At 43.9% G+C, this 17,576-nt stretch overlaps 1 protein-coding gene and 1 long non-coding RNA gene across 3 annotated transcripts in view; one reads left to right on the top strand and one right to left on the bottom strand.

The window, feature by feature from the left end:
* adamts10 (ADAM metallopeptidase with thrombospondin type 1 motif, 10) overlaps window positions 1–17,576 on the bottom strand; it is a 202,042-nt gene that overhangs the window by 61,179 nt on the left and 123,287 nt on the right. The window contains exons 13-15 of the mRNA XM_068016396.1: window positions 16,973–17,080; window positions 14,840–14,985; window positions 8,652–8,715 (exon numbers count right to left, since the gene is read on the bottom strand). Of these exons, the coding sequence (XP_067872497.1) occupies window positions 8,652–8,715; window positions 14,840–14,985; window positions 16,973–17,080 (318 nt within the window). The remainder of the gene's footprint in view (window positions 1–8,651; window positions 8,716–14,839; window positions 14,986–16,972; window positions 17,081–17,576) is intronic.
* LOC137351690 (uncharacterized) overlaps window positions 625–17,576 on the top strand; it is a 49,647-nt gene continuing 32,695 nt past the window's right edge. For both annotated transcript variants that reach the window (XR_010969559.1, XR_010969558.1), the window contains exons 1-2: window positions 625–723; window positions 5,410–5,536. This is a non-coding gene — a long non-coding RNA (uncharacterized lncRNA). The remainder of the gene's footprint in view (window positions 724–5,409; window positions 5,537–17,576) is intronic.

Raw genomic sequence — 17,576 nt, 5'->3', positions numbered from 1 at the left:
TATATTAAAAATGACACCTCAGTGCGCAGACATCACACTGCAGACAGCACACTTTGCTGCAGATGCAAAAGAATCTTTAAAAAAAAACAAAAAAAGCCAGTTACTTAATTGCTGGGTGCTTATGTTCCAGAGCCAAAACTGACGAGCACTTTATATTCTCTAACGACAACCAACTCTGCATAACCTGACCATCTGTTTACATCACCAGATGTGTGACTTTGTTTCCTTAAATGTGCACAGCTCCGTCTTTATCGAAAAATATATTGTGCATTACATGGTGTAAAACTCGTGTCTTTATATTACATTTCATCTGACTTAACATGATGGGAGAGCTGCAAGTAATAATATAAACAAGGTACAAATCTATACATTTTTCCAAATGTCTCGCTTTAGCTATCACACTTCCTAAGCCACATCTCAGACATCACACCTGTTATACTCAATGTCTGTGTCACACTTGCACCTTGTTGTTCTAAACTTCTTACTCGTGAAACAGGAAGAAACGACACCTGAACTGGTACAGATTCAACACATCAAACAAATAAAAAACAACAATTTCAAAACATCCAATCAAAAATTGGCAACAGCTACCAGCAGCCAGCAGCATAGTTGGAGTCAAATCAAAATGCTCCAGATGCTTTTTGAAAATCTTTGAGTGTCATACAACCAAGAGATTAGTCTTCAGCAAGAGATTAGTGCGGTGCAAAAGAAGATAACACGGAGGTTAGTGTTAATGGGCAAAACTACTGACATTTTTTCCTATGAGCATTGAGCTATTGGGGGGTGGGGGTGAGTGGTGGGTTAAGACAAAAGATCAGGATATAAAGCAGCAAGAGATCATGGAGTGCAAAAACATTGGAAAATGTGGTTTTCTGAGTGTCAGTTCAGCTTTAAGGGAAGATTCTTTTGCTTCACTGTTTATCTTTCTCCTTTTGCACTCATCTCTCCTTATCTGCTTCTCTTGCATTTCTCTATACTCTCCACTCCTTTCACATTATTTCCTTTTCTCATTTGCTCTGTCTTTTTCACTCTTGCTTCTTTTGAAGTTCACTGTCTTTTTTTAAAATTTGTGTCCTTTCACTCGTTTTCTAGTCTATTCCTTCCCTCCTTTGCAAGTTGGCTCTCTTTCTGGTTTTTCTTTTTTTCCTGCTCTGGTTCATTCACTCTCTCCCCTCCCCTGCACCCCAACCCCTCTTTTCTAGTTTGCTGCCTCCGACTTTCCTGGTGCATTCTCTCTGTAGGAAAAGCTGACCCATTTTGGACATATTACATACATTCTGGGGAAACGAAAAGGATTAATCCTTACATGATGTTAAATTTGAAATTTAAAGAAAGGTCTTATACCCTCAGTTGTTACTGGCTGTTAATTTCCAATTAAGACAGGCGTCTAGTATCACAATGACACAACAATATACAGAAATAGATGTGCTAAAATCTACAAACAGGTAAGACTAATGTGCAAGGGAAGATTCTTGATAGCTGCAGATATCAGAAAACAAGTTTTTCTTTTGGTGATTTAAGAGAACAGCAAAAGAAATACAACACGGAATTGGAAACCAGTTTATTATCTAATTAATTAAAATTAAAAATGAATGGCTTCTGACATGTGCCTGGGTAGTTGAATAAAAACTTGAAAAGGGACCTACCTAAGTGAATTGATCACCTTGGTGCTCACCAATGATCACCCTCCATAGGTGGAATTGGCCATGCTGTACCCACACAAATTAAAAGAATTTTGGAAGGTTTCAGGATATAAGACTAGAAAAAGTTTATATATCGCACCAAGATTACTATGGTATATAAACGTATTGGACACGAAAATCATTCACCCTGATATTTGAGCATGGCGGCCGTGATTTGTGGCATGCCAGTTCAGATGGAGGTGGGTAAGACACAAAATTCGTCTACTCACCTCAACCAAATGTTTGTGGAGCAAGTCCCTGCACCTCGAGTGCTGGTCTCCTCTCCTGAACACTGCTGGAGGTGCCGGCAGCATAGCTACATACCACATGGTGCAGGCAGTCTTGCCTCTTAAAGGGAAAGTGGAAAAACAATTGCTGCAATGGAAATTCTTTCAAACTGAACTTCAGGGCACCAGAATGATGGATGCACCACTGGAAACATTAGTGATGCAGGTAGGCAGGAGGAAAGATGCCATGGTCCCGCTAGAGGCCAGGATACCCTCAAGGACCACCCTTGGAATGGAGTGGGAGCATGTGGTCAGGAAAGTCAACTCCTGGAGACTGGACTTGAGGACCTTGTGGTAGCATTGCCACAAGAAGTCTAATGACCTCACGTGGATGGTCAATGTCAGTGACTGCATCTTCACATGACACCTCCTCCCCACCACACCACCAACCTCTCATGCTGCTCGATGCGCCACACATCCATCACTCACCGAGCAGCACTCCCTGGCACTCAGGACACATGCCTATCATCCAGATAGTCCGCCTTACTGTCAGATACCTACCAATGCTGCCAGCCTTACACCTATCCCTCACTGCCTACACATACCTCCAGCTATGGCAAGCACACCACTCAAACACAGTGCAATACAACCACTGACGTTCTGCCCTCTCTCTTGCAGGACAAGGTGGCACACAATAGAAGGGAGTAGAGCAGAGTCGGTGGGGGACAAGGAAGCCTGCATCTCCTCAGCCTTACAAAGGAGATGGTTCTCCACATCATGGTGCTGGCTGTGATGGGACCCGCAGCCTCAGGTGTCACTGAGAACATTAAGGATGACAGCATCTTCCAGTTTTGTGCCTCTTCTCAACTCCCAGCACACTCTTATCCTGTTATCTGGCATGATAAACAAGCTGCTGAAGGTGTGTCCATGGACCGCTTGCTTCCCAACCCATCCCCTTCCCCTTTTTTGTTACCCAAGATAACCAAGAACTGCCACCTGGCCAGCCACAGCAACCTAAGGAGGAAGGGAGACAGCAACAGCACAGCTCTGATGAACAGACTCCGTCCGTCACTTGATCTGACACTGGCAGCCACCAGCTCAGACGCTGGCACTGCACTTACCTTGGAGACTAGCAAAGAGTTGGGATCAGCACATGTTGAGTCACTGGGAATAAGTGGGTTGCAAGCAGGCCAGAGGTAAAGAATGGTTTGTTTGCCAGCTCACCAGAGGACGAGGTGGCAGACAAGTACTGCAGAAGATTCAGACGAGTACCTCAATGGGGTGGCATACTGGAGAACGGTGATGGGCACGCTCACCAAGATATGGCTGTATTGGCCTGCCATACAACCTCCTGTCACTGTTGAGAATGCAGGAGTCTGGCTCCAACTTGGCAGAGGGCATGACAGAGAGCTTGCCGTCTCTACAGCCTCTGCACCATCTCCCTGTTGCGCTGCAGATACATTGACACTACCACTGCTGCCTCCATACCTGTTGCAGCCTTTGTGTGGGCAGGTCTTCTACTGCTCTGCCATCCCTGTGAGGATGTGACATCACTCTCTGGTAAAAGGCTCAAAGCATCTCCAAGAGCAATCCAGCCCACATTCAGATATTTTCCAATAGAAAAGGTTCCATAAAGTTTACCTACCTGCAATCAGGGTGCCTGGCCCTTTAAATAATGCAGGGTCCATCTTGCTATTTCATTTTTTTTTCCAGGAGTGGACAACACAGATGTTGCCAGGACCCGCATTGTCCAAATTAGGAATCCTGGCGTCACTTCAGTCAGTTGGGCTGTGTGACATCAGGACAGTGCCAATCCAACGTGCTCGGGTGCATGCATGGGTGCAACTATGCATGCCCATATCAATGAAGAATGTCATGCGGGCTGTTCCCGGAGTAGCAGGGTAGACCTGCGTAGTACGCAAATGAATTTCTCACCCTTTGTGTCCACTGAGTTACTACACGCCTTTTTTGACTGGTGGGCATTACATGGAAAATCCATTATCATTTCCACAAACATTAGGTTTGATTTGTTGATTTTCAATATAAATAGTTTGGGTAAGCCAACCCTCCCCGTAAATATTAGTGTCAATCTTTTTAGGAGGGGTGCTGATTTTGTTAGTTTCGCGTTAGTTTCACTTAATTTCTCTAAACCAATCTTCTGCTTCTTTACTTGTCCCATTACCATCTCCTTTTGTTCTATTCCCCCTCTCCCTTACCCTGCCTCTCTACTCACTTAACCACTGTTACATTTCTAAGTTTATCCAGTTCTGCCGAAAGGCCACCAGCCGGAATTTTACCAGGGCTTTGGAGATGGGCTGGGAGATGGCAGGGGTGGTAAAATGGCAACGGAAGGTGTTGGGAGGGAAGCCTGATGTCTTCCTGCTGTCAAGGGATAATACGAGAGGCGGGAATGGCAGTGGCTGCAGACAGACAGGCAGTCAGACAATAACCCAATTAACAGGCCAACTGATGGCCATTTTACGAACCCACTGGCATTTTCCCAGCGTTGTGACGGCACCCACCTATGCCGTATAGGGAGACTGCCAAATACATTGAGGCGGCCTTCCAGCAGCTTCCTGGGGAAGTCTTTCTCTCTGGCTGCTCAATGGCCCACGGAGGCACCTAATGGCGGTAGCCCCTGCCATTCCAATGTTGCTGCTGGAGGGGTTACTCTTCCAATCACTGTGGCCTGTCAGCCTGGCCCAGGCACAGAAAAAAAGTTGCTACTTACCTGCAAGGGTGCTTCAATATGGAAGCGCCCTCTCTTTCCCCTTGTAGCCTCAGCAGTGCCCACCTATATCTGTGGTGCTGCAGAAGCTGCCAGCCCTCTGATTGGGCCGGCAGCTTGGAGAGGCTGGCTGCTGTCCTTAATTGAACACAGTACCGCCAGCAGCCTCACAATTGTTGGCGCCGGTAAAATAGTCTCTGCGGTCCCACTGCTGCGGGCTCAGAACACGCATTTGATCCCAATGCTGGGACCTACACTGTGCCAGTAAAACTCTTACATAAACTGGTGGAGCTGTGGTTCAGTTGGTAGTATCCTTGCCTCTGAGTTACAAGGTTCTGGGTTCAAGTCCCACTCCAGGATGTGAGCACAAAAATCAAGGCTGATGCTCCAGTGCAGTACTGAGGGAGTACTGCACTATTGAAGATGCTGTCTTTCTGATGACATGTTAAACCAAGGCCCCATCTGCCTGCTTGGGTGGATATAAAGGATCCCATGGCACTACTTTAAAGAGCCTGGGAGGATTGCTGGTGTCCTGCCGATATTTATCCCTCAATCAACACTATAAAAACAGATTATTTGGTTGTTAACACATTGCTGTTTGTGGGAGTTTGCTGTGTGCAATTTGGGTACTGTGATTCCTACATTACAACAATGGCCACATTTCAAAACCACTTCATTGGCTGTAAAGCACTTTGAGACCTCCAGTGGTCATGAAAAGTACTATATAATTGCAAGTTCTTTTTTTTTGGTTTAAGCTGCTTTCTTTTACCAGGACTTGTCGATAGTCGGAGGGTTGATGTCCTGTAGAGTGGTATCTCCAAGCAATGGTATAGCCATATTTGATGAGCTGCTCTTTTGCAATTCGCCCTGCACCTGCCCAACTAACAGATGGTCAGAAGGTAAGTATGCACTGCCTGCTGTAGTTACTAGAGTTGGGGATGGATGGGATAAAATAAATGGATAAATGACAACATATGGGCATTTTCCATTATCACTACTCTTCTTCTATTACTAAGTCACTTCTCAATCCATCTAGAAAATTGACCATCTATTCCATGAGCCTTAACCTTCCCTACTAGCTTACAAAAGGAATCTAATGCTGTCTAAAAAAACAAGTAAATTATGGTTGTGTAAATATGGTCTCAGCACAGTGACACCAGAATCTCTGATCACTGGGTGTTACCTGCACCTATGGTGCACAGACATGAATTTGTACCATACTCTATGTTCAGTTTATTAACATATTATAGCACTCTGGGCACGCAACACTCAGTGTGGGTGAGGTCAAGGCGTGGATTATTTTGTACAGTAGCTCTTAAAGGACTTTTTATTTCAAGTGGAGAAATAGCTACAACAAGACGAAGTGTAAAATGATGCCATTTCAATATGAAACTCCAAAGTCCAGAAGCATAAAACGTTGGCCAGAACATTGGTTGTGTGAGGCATCCTGCTGTGAAAAGTAGTGTTGCACTAACACAATTGGAGGTGGTAGCAAGCGTCAATCCCACAGAATGTGAGCAAATTTTCAAAAAATATATAGATCTCCAAAGGATTGCCTAAGTTGGATGTCATCACACTTCAAGTTTTAGACTGTTAACTTCCCAAGCAACTGAATTTTTGCAATTGTTAATTTGGCCCCTTCTAATTTTGGATTATGGGGGAAAAAGCGTTTTCCAATAATTGCATACCACAGACTTTGTTGACAAAGGAAAGCACAACTTGAACAGTGCACTGCCATCAGCAAGTCAGAGAAAGACCCCCGTTTATGGCAGTCAAAAGCCACAAGGCTCAAACAAAGAAAAGCTCCTTAAAAGGGAATTGATCAGGTTACCTCAAAACTGTACAAAGGAGAATGAACTGTGCTATCTTCAGGAGAGGCAGAAGATGAAGACAAAGAAGAATCACTTTGGTATACGCTGCTGGGCCCTCCTCTAGAAGAGATGGTTTGGTCAACCTGAGTTCTGAACCATTTCTGAGTATTGTTGAGATCTGTTGCTTGTGATTTGGTAATCTAATAAAATGCTTAGCAATCTTGATACCATTTTCTATACTCATTTTCTCTACTCAAGGGTAGAACTAGTAATAGGGTTATTTCCCTAGACATAGGGAAAAACAAATTAATAATAATCCTGCACTTGACCAGCATTTTGTCCACTTTTCACCTGTTTTCCAAATGTACTTCCATGTCCACATTTTTGTTGCCAACCCTCGATTGTTGCAATTCCAGTTATTCCATGAATTATGGCAAGGTTCAAAGATGCTGCCAACTAGTTACCTTTATGCTGCATGTTCAGAAATTCCCACAAGACAGAAGTAAGTCTGTCCAACTGGGTAACACACACTCATTCCAACCTATGTCCCTTTTCTGTCTACTTGAAGCAAGCATGTAACAGGCTTCAGCAATTATAAGTGGCAGGAGTACAGGAAGTATTATCTCATTGAGGAGAGAGACCTGTAGGCAGATGAGGGAATGGAGGAGGGGCGAACAGAAGTCTCTCCGCAGATGTTCTTCTAATATAATTTAATTTCCCCCCGTTCTGCTTACGCATTCATTCTTTAACTAAAACAGGCATAGTGTCTCACACCAGAAGAGTATTACATTTTGCCACATTATTTGAGTGTGAAGTGATGTTTTAATGACAGCACTGTAACATATATTCTTTTTATGATTTTATTTGTGCCCTTGACATGGAAACCCCAGAGGGAATATGTGCCATGGTCCTAGCATCATATGACAGTGATAAGCAGCAGCAGAGATACATTCATTCTGGAAATTTAGTTTAGAAGGTGTAGTTGATGCACAGAGCACAAATGAGGACAATTCAGAGCTAGTATAATAATAGAAGCTGCAACCTGCTGCCCGAAGGATCAGCTCAAGGGTTCAAGTAGCTGTTGAGTCCAAGGTTTGGTACCTCACAGGTTTACATGCAAATTCATTTTGGTAGGTCAACATTTTAAAAATTCTTTCAAGGGATGTGGATGTCGCGGACAAGGCCAGCATTTGTTGCCCATCCCTACTTTCCCTTGACAATTCAGTGGCTTGCTAGGCCATTTCAGAGGGCAGTTAAGAGTCAACCACATTGCTACAGGTCTGGAATCAAATGTAGTCCAAACCAGGTAAAGACGGCAGATTTCCTTCCCTAAAGCACGAGTGAACCAGATAGGTTTTTACAACAATCGATGACAGCTTCATGGCACCAATTACTGAGACTAGCATTTAATTCCAGGTTTTTTTTATTAATTAACTTATTTTATTAATTGAATTTAAACTCCACCAGCTGCCATGGTGGGATTTGAACCCATGTCCCCAGGGCATTAGTCTGGGCTTCTGGATTACTAGTGACATTACCACTATGCCGTCATCTCCCCAGCAGCATCTCGTGCAGTCATTTGAGACTGAAGGCGAGGGATCAAGCACAAGAGTTTCAAGCCTGGCTGGTGGCAGTAAAGTAAGTAGGTTGGTAAGTAATGGTGGGTGGGAAGAAGAATCAAGATAGATGTGATAATGGAGATGAAAGATGGCATGGCCAGGTGCAGGGAAGAGGACAGAAGAGAACAAGACCTGGAGTAGATCAAAAGAGAAATTGGAGTCGTAAATTTTCATTGGGAATACTAAGATTTAGACAAAGCAGATTACAGAGAGGAGACAATGTGATCAGTTCAAAATTAGAGTCCAAGGGACAGAGGAAGTGGTAGAGTGAAGCCCACTCAAAAGGCATAGGGGAACTTGGAAGAACTGATAGCCAGTGAAGAGTAGTCCAGTTTGGAGTGGGTAGAGAAGAGGTAGATCCAGGAGCCAGTGGAGAAGCAGACTGCCAGCTAAGGATTAAATCATCTGATAAAGGACTTTATTTATTCACTCGTGTCTCAGTTTCAGCATATATTTCAGAATTCAGTGATGTTTTTACTATTCACATAATTGCCTCTACAGTCTAAATTTGTGTAATGATGCATTAAAAACCATTGTTGTTTGTAAACTAAAGCTTCAAATAATTATTGAGACAATTTACTTACATCAATGTTACATGATCGAAAGCGCTTCCTCTCTCCAAGACAGTATCGCCCACCAATAGTTGGTCTAGAGTGGGAAATAAATATCGATACATTATTAAGAAATCAGTTGCAGCCTATTTCTGTAAACGTAGTTGACATATTTGGTCATGTTGCTTTTCAAAATATCATTAATCAAAGCACTTGGAACTCCATTTTGCCTCCACTGATTTAATTGGCCTCTGGAAGTCATATGAACAAATCTAGCATTGCTAATCTGATAACTATTGTTCTGTTGGAACCATGTGCCCAATTTGTAAGATGCATTGTGGTGTCGTAGCGTGATTTGTATGTGAATACCATGTGACCCATCCCTCCAATTATTTACACAGGATGGCAGCCATTCATCACCATTGGTGCGACTTGGTGTCGTTTTATACGGATTTCTCATCACTACCAAAAGTCTCTCTTTTCTGAATACTTAGCAGGATTAGAATTAATTTATTGTTTTCTTTTATAGTGAAGATTTTATCATTTGCTGTCTAAAAATGCACTAGGGTAATAGTAACAAGAATTCCACTGTGCATACTAGTTGATCCACTGTGGCATTACACATAGAAAATCAAGACCTTTACAATATCCTAATAAGAGAAGCTGCCACTATATTAGCATAAAGATTAAAAAATACAAAGTGATTCCTGACAACGCTGGCCACCAGTGACGTCATCAGGCTGCGCCGCGGTGCGCACATGCGCAGACGGGCTCCTGCTCTCTGCGCATGCGCTGCGTTCCAGCTTGCCAGGATTGGTTAGCGCATGCGCTGATGATGTCATCGTGTGTCGTGTGCATCTTCGGGACAGTTGAGAAGTAGGGGAGAAAGCGGCTGCATGGGGGATCTGCAGCTGGAGGGAACGGCTGGATGGAGGGGGCCGGAAGCGAGAGGCCGTAGAGAGCTGCAGGGAGCGTGCGGCCGAAGACCTTGGTGTTGCCGGGTGCGGGGACCGGCCGCTCTCTCCGGCCACTCCGCTCCCCGCTCCCCACCCCCCCCCCCCGCACCCCGCTGCCCTCTCTGGCCGCTTCCCCCCCACCCGGCCCGTTCGCTCGCCCTTTTCCCAGCCGCTCCGCTCCCTGCCGTCCCCGGCCCGCTCCGCTCCACCCCCCCTCCCCAGCCCGCTCCGCTCCAACCCCCCTCCCACCCCCCCTCCCCGGCCCACTCCGCTCCAACCCCCCTCCCCGGCTCGCTCCGCTCCAACCCCCTCCCCGGCCTGCTCCGCTCCACCACCCCTCCCCGGCCCGCTCCGCTCCAACCCCCCTCCCACCCCCCCTCCCTGGCCCACTCCGCTCCAACCCCCCTCCCCGGCTCGCTCCGCTCCACCACCCCCCTTCCACCCCCCTCCCCGGCCTGCTCCGCTCCAACCCCCTCCCCGGCCTGCTCCGCTCCACCACCCCCCTCCCCGGCCCGCTCCGCTCCAACCCCACTCCCCGGCCCGCTCCGCTCCACCACCCCCCTCCCCGGCCCGCTCCGCTCCAACCCCCCTCCACCCCCCACTCCCTGGCCCGCTCCGCTCCACCCCCCACCCCGGCCCGCTCCGCTCCACTCCAACTCCCCTCCCCGGCCCGCTCCGCTCCGCTCCATCACCCCCCTCCCCGCTCCGCTCCAACCCCCCTCCACCCCCACTCCCCGGCCCGCTCCGCTCCAACCCCCCTCCCCGGCCCGCTCCGCTCCGCCCCCCCCCCCTCCCCGGCCCGCTCCGCTCCACCAAACCCCCTCCCCGGCCCGCTCTACTCCACGCCCCCCCCCTGGCCCGCTCGCTCGCTTTCTCACTCCGGCCATTGTGTGCTGCCATGTGTTTGTTAGGTTGCCTCCGTGTGATTATTTGAGCAGCGCCATCTTTAGTCCTGGCAGCTGCCTAAAGTCACAGACTGTGACGTTTTAATGGCACATACTGCAATGGTGCATGTGCCACAGCGGCGCCACCTAGCGGTAGCATTGTCAGCAAATGCAGCCTCAAAAATAACCAAGTTAACTGGTGATTTAAATTGGAACAAATTATGTTATTGATATTGGACTTCACACAATCACAACAAGAAAATATATCACTGACAGGAAAAGAATACTTATAAAAATTGCAGCCTAGCTAAGTAGGTGCCAGTGAATTACTGTAGAAATGAAGGGAGCAGTCAACACCATTGAATTAAATTCACACAGCATGGAGCACCAATTATTAATACAGGAGTGAACATGGGAATGAAATAGAGAAGTAGATGATACTGAATTAATAAATTCATAGATAAACAAATCAACAAATTAACAGAGCAGAAGTTGCACCAAATTAATAAAATAATGGAGCAGGCAAAAATAAATCAATAAATTAAAGGAGCAATGGATGCCAATAAATTAATAAATCAACGGAGCAGTTGGCACACCAAAAAAAAAATCAGAGTAGGCAGCATACTAAATTCATAGAACAGCAAACACATAAATAAACTACTGAATTAATGCAGTAGCAGGTATGAGTTAATTAAGACTCCCTTCCTACCTTGGCTACCACTGTTTTCTGTCCCCATGGTTGTGAACTATCTTCTGCCAGTTTCATCAGCAGTTTATTTTTCTAAGTATTATAATCAATTATCATACATACATGCTGTAATGGTAAAAACGTGCTCACTGTAAAAGACTCTTTGGTTAAAGAAATAGTCATTGAGCTTGCAAAGGCAGCTAAACAGTTTATAGCTTATATTTATATAGTATAACGAGTTTAAATGTTTTTAAAGAAAGATTCCTAGTCTTAGTCAATACAGGAAATGTCAGTGGGACAAAGCTCAAACAAAAGGATTGGCACATGAAAGTAGGCTTTGAGAAGAGGGAGGAGAAATGGTTGGGTTTAAGGCATCATCGAAATTTGGGGTTTAGGGTCACTGTGTGGGTGGTGTGAGGCCAAAAGTGGTAGGCTAGAAGGCAACTAATGTACCACCAATGAAAGCAACCAAGGCTATTATACCGAAAGAGAAAACTGGGATTCAGATAGGGTATGGCCCAAAATTTGATTGGGTGGCTGTAAATGGTAGTGGTGGGGCTTCAAATGGGCAAGGGGGTTCCAAGTGCAGCATTTGTCAGGTGATAATCTGAAAATCCAGTTTAAAGTAGCTGAAACTGAGGGCAGGAACTGATGAATTTAGATTGGGGGCGGCTGTTTGAGGGTAAATCAACATCTGACATGTGGGAGTCTTTCAAACGTTAGCTGATTAGAATCTAGGACCAGCATGTTCCTGTGAGGAAGAAAGACAAGTTTGGCAAGTTTTGGGAAGCTTGGATAACACGGGATATTGTGAGCCTAATCAAAAAGAAAAAGGAAGCATTTGTAAGGGCTGGAAGGCTAGGAACAGATGAAGCACTTGAGGAATATAAAGACAGTAGGAAGGAACTTAAGCAAGGAGTTAGGAGGGCTAAAAGGGGTCATGAAAAGTCATTGGCAAACAGGATTAAGGAAAATCCCAAGGCTTTTTATACATATATAAAGAGCAAGAGGGTAATTAGGGAAAGGATTTGCCCACTCAAGGACAGAGATGGGAATCTATGTGTGGAGCCAGAGGAAATGGGCGAGGTGCTAAATGAGTACTTTGCATCAGTATTCACCAAAGAGAAGGACTTGGTGGATGATGAGCCTAGGGAAGGGAGTGCAGATAGTCTCAGTCATCTCATTATCAAAAAGGAGGAGGTGTTGGGTGTCTTGCAAAGCATTAAGGTAGATAAGTCCCCAGGGTCTGATGAGATCTACCCTAGAATACTAAGGGAGGCAAGGGAAGAAATTGCTGGGGCCTTGACAGAAATCTTTGCATCCTCATTGGCTACAGGTGAGGTCCCAGAGAACTGGAGAATAGCCAATGTTGTGCCTTTGTTTAAGAAGGGTGGCAAGGATAATCCAGGAAATTATAGGCCAGTGAGCTTTATGTCAGTGGTAGGGAAACTATTAGAGAGGATTATTCGGGACAGGATTTACTCCCATTTGGAAACAAACGAACTTATTAGTAGAGACAACATGGTTTTGTGAAGGGGAGGTCGTGTCTTACTAATTTGATTGAGTTTTTTGAGGAAGTGACGAAGATAATTGATGAAGGAAGGGCAGTGGATGTTATCTATATGGACTTTAGTAAAACCTTTGACAAGGTCCCGCATGGCAGACTGGTACAAAAGGTGAAGTCACACGGGATCAAAGGTGAGCTGGCAAGATGGATACAGAACTGGCTCAGTCACAGAAGACAGAGGGTATCAGTGGATGGGTGTTTTTCTGAATGGAGGAATGTGACTAGTGGTGTTCCGCAGGGATCAGTGCTGGGACCTTTGCTGTTTGTAGTATATATAAATGATTTGGAGGAAAATGTAGCTGGTCTGATTAGTACGTTTGCGGACGACAAAAAGGTTGGTGGAGTTGCGGATAATGATGAGGATTGTCAGAGGATACAGCAGGATATAGATCAGTTGGAGACTTGGGCGGAGAAATGGCAGATGGAGTTTAATCCGGACAAATGTGAGGTAATGCATTTTGGAAGGTCTAATGCAGGTGGGAGGTATACAATAAATGGCAGAACCCTTAGGAGTATTGACAGGCAGAGAGATCTGGGCGTACAGGTCCACAGGTCACTGAAAGTGGCAACGCAGGTGGATAAGGTAGTCAAGAAGGCATACGGCATGCTTGCCTTCATCGGTCGGGGCATAGAGTATAAAAATTGGCAAGTCATGTTGCAGCTGTACAGAACCTTAGTTAGGCCACACTTAAAATATTGCGTACAATTCTGGTCGCCACACTACCAGAGGGACGTGGAGGCTTTGGAGAGGGTACAGAGGAGGTTTACCAGGATGTTGCCTGGTCTAGAGGGCATTAGCTATGAGGAGAGGTTGGAAAAACTCGGATTGTTTTCACTGGAATGACGGAGGTGGAGGGGCGACATGATAGAGGTTTACAAAGTTATGAGCGGCATGGACAGAGTGGATAGTCAGAAGCTTTTTCCCAGGGTGGAAGAGTCAGTTACTAGGGGACATAGGTTTAAGGTGCGAGGGGCAAAGTTTAAAGGGGATGTGCGAGGCAAGTTTTTTTTCATACAGGGTGGTGAGTGCCTGGAACTTGCTGCCAGGGGAGGTGGTGGAAGCAGATACGATGGGCGACATTTAAGAGACATCTTGACAAATACATGAATAGGAAGGGAATAGAGGGATATGGGCCCCGGAAGTGCAGAAGGTGTTAGTTTAGGCAGGCATCAAGATTGGCGCAGGCTTGGAGGGCCGAATGGTCTGTTCCTGTGCTGTACTGTTCTTTGTTCTTTGAAACATGGAAGTGTGGGCGGGAGCAGAGGACGAGCTTAACCAACTGAAGAAAAAAGATTGCTGTAGTTCTTTCAACTCTAGTGACCAAAGCCCCCAAATACATTGTGACAGGCAACAATATACATATTCGTATTACCACTATAAATGTTAAATATCATTTTAACATTGTAAATGTTGATAAAATGTTACCAAAAATATTGACAACAGGAAGTATTTGCATATGCAAGCGTTTTAATAATGTTTATTTTATTGGTCACATGGTTGGCAGACCACCTTTTGCAATATTTATTCGAACTTTCTGGCTGCCTTAGCATTGCATACCTAGTGACTGAACATCCTCAGAAAGTATTTCTTTGCATAGAGAATGATTAACAGATAGAACAGGTGGCAATAGAAGGCCATTGGAATTATTTAAGAAACTAAGATACTGTCATGTAAAGATGGTAAGGTTAATATTTTGGAATGAGGAGATCAGAGGCCTTCTTCATTTTAACCTATGAAGTGATTGGTAGTTCTTAAACACTTCACAGAAATGCATAAAGATACACTGCCAACTCCCGATCAAATCTTTGAGAGGAACAGGAGCAACAATGATATTCAGAGGTTAACAGAATAGAAAATGTATTTTTACATTCATGGATTTTCCAAACTTACAATTACATCAAATTAAATTTGGCTGCTTGAGGGCCATTTCTATAGGATGCAGTAAAGGAGGTAAGATGCCAGAATGCCTGCAAATTTACACCGTTCCACAACTCAACTTATCCTCAGTATGTGGAGTATAATAAAAGGAGGAAAATTGAAAATACAGCTGTAAAGAAAATAATTAAACTGATAAAATTACCATCCATTTAGGCAACTTTTTATCAATGCTATGTTATTTACCTACCTTGGACTATCACATTGCCTGCCAGAATATGACACTCCACCTCCACATGTCCTGCTGCACTCTCCCCATGATGACCAGGGTCCCCAGGCCCCATCCACTCCCTCTGGTCTAGTGCCGAATGGGACACAGTCTCTTTTATAGCACCACTGCAGCAGAAACTTTCATTTAAACTTTACATACCAAAATTAGACAAATGCATTTTTCTTATTAATTCAATTGAAATAATTTTATAATGGATGGGCTGAAAGTGAGCCAAAGAACTACATGGAAAAAAAAAACTTGATGATCTAAAACAGCATTTCTTTGTTATGTCACAATATACCCTACAGATTTTATATTGAATTTGCATATATATAGTGCCTTTTTTGACCAACAATATCCCATCATACTTCACAGTCAATGAAGAACATTCAAAGTGTAGCCATTTGTACAATGCATTTTTGACATTTTACAGTTTTTATGCAAGCGCCATCTTCTAGTTCAATGCTTCCTCAAGAGAACATGTGCAGCTGATCTACAGCAGTGCTTTAATTTGCCTTTGACCAAATGCTAGCTGCAAATTACATGTTGTATTAGTTGGATGGAGTTCCTTGTCCATTATTGCTGCAATTATTGAAGTATATTATCTAAATGGTGAGAGATTGTAGAGCTCTGAGATGCGGAGGGATCTGGGTGTCCTAGTGCATGAATCGCAAAAAGTTAGTATGCAGGTACAGCAAATATTTAGGAAAGCTAATAGAATGTTATAAATTATTGTGAGGAGAATTGAATACAAAAGTAGGGAGGTTATGCTTCAGTTATACAGGGCATTGGTGAGACCACATGTGGAGTACTGTGTACAGTATTGGTCTCCTTATTTAAGGAAGGATATAAATGCGTTGGAAGCAGTTTAGAGAAGGCTTACTAGACTTATACCTGGAATAGGGTGTGTTGTCTTGTGAGGAAAGATTGGACAGGCTAGGCTTGTATCCGCTGGAGTTTAGAAGAGTAAGAGGCGACTTGATTAAAACATATCAGATTCTGAGAGGTCTTGGCAGGGTGGATGTGGAAAGGATGTTTCCTCTTGTGGGAGAATCTAGAACTAGGGGTCACAGATTAAAAATAAAGCGTCGCCCATTTAAGACAGAGATGAGGAGAATTTTTTTCTTTGAGGGTTGAGAGTCTTTGGAATTCTCTTCCTCAAAAGGCGGTAGAAGCAAAGTCTTTGAATATTTTTAAGGCAGAGGTAGATAGATTCTTAATAAGCAAGGGGCTAAAAGAGTTTTGGGGGTAGGTGGGAATGTAGATCAGATCAGCCAGAATCATATTGAGTGGTGGAGCAGGCTCAAGAGGCCGAGTGGCCTACTCCTGCTCCTAATTGGTATGCAGAGGTTAATGGGATGGGCAGACAGGTGTTGCAATTTGATGTGCAGAATTGAAAGATAATACATTTGGGAGGAAAAACAAGGATTGGGATTACACACTCAGTGGAAAGACACTGAAGGGGTGGATGAAAGGACACACCTCAGGGTTCAAATACATAATTCCCAGATGCAGGTAGATAGAACCATAAAAGAGGCCATCAAGAATTTGGTTTGATAAATATGGCTCATAGAGTTCAATAGTAATGATAAATTTGTACAAGCCATTGCTTAGGACACAGTTAACAGCAACACATTATATAAAGGTCTTTGAAATCTTAAATGATTCACCAAGATGACGTCATGAATGGGAAACAATAATAATGAGAAGAAACTTCAGTGGCTGGGACTATTTCCACTGAAGCAGAGAAGGCCTATCTCTACTTCTCTTTATAATCTGTCCCTCTAATGTGGAATATTTTGGACTGCTTTGTCCCTTCCCTATATTTATTTTCAATCCCTCCCCATAGACGCTAAGTGTTTCCCATCCCACTTCAGAGTTAAGGATTAGAACAAAAGTTCTCTGACTTGTATTTTCTCTATGAACATTTGTATTGAAAATATGGGCTTTACTGACATGATAATTAATATCTTACTGCAATAATCATATTTTCTTGTGACAAAGATTTGTAACTAAATTATATAAAAAACAGTTCAACTGTCTCAATAATAGATTTGAAAATGACAAATTAACATTATCACAGATAAAAAAGACAAATCTATTGTTACTCACCCCCTTTTCAATGGTATTTGATTGGCATACTGTTCCCTCAGCAGCAGGAATGCTGTTTGTAATACAACGATTGCTTTTACTAAGGCACCACAATTCACTGCATACCTCCTACAAATAAAACATTAATAAAGAGTATCAAGAACCAAAAACTAAAGCATTTCTCAGCTTAATAAAGTTAACAGTATGCGCTCATGTATAGAATGTGGTAATTTGGTAAGTTTTAGATTTTGTTGGCTTGCCAACTTTATTTTACAAAAGTTAATTCCAGCTACAATGCAAGCAGAAAGCTTTCATGAATCCTTTAAAAAATCATTAATGACATTGTACCAGTTGAGTAAAGCATTTTATTTAGCAGTTTGGGTTGTTATGACCAGGTGAGAAAGGGGTCTAGCATTCCCTCTCAGCCTTCACCTGGTCAAACCATAACAGGGTTTAATATTAAACACACCGTTTTTTTTTTAGCTCCCCCTTGGTGAATCCTTGTTTACTAACTTCCAATTATAAGGCAAAGAAACTAGTCAAACAGATTTTCTTAGGTTTAAAGAACAAAGGTTGAACTTTATTAAACAAACTCTAATTCGGTTAATGTCCAGGGATACGTGGT

The sequence above is a fragment of the Heterodontus francisci genome, chromosome 36 (genome assembly GCF_036365525.1).
Source record: "Heterodontus francisci isolate sHetFra1 chromosome 36, sHetFra1.hap1, whole genome shotgun sequence".
NCBI classification, from domain to species: Eukaryota; Metazoa; Chordata; class Chondrichthyes; order Heterodontiformes; family Heterodontidae; genus Heterodontus; species Heterodontus francisci.
This window is presented reverse-complemented; position numbering and strand designations above follow the sequence as displayed.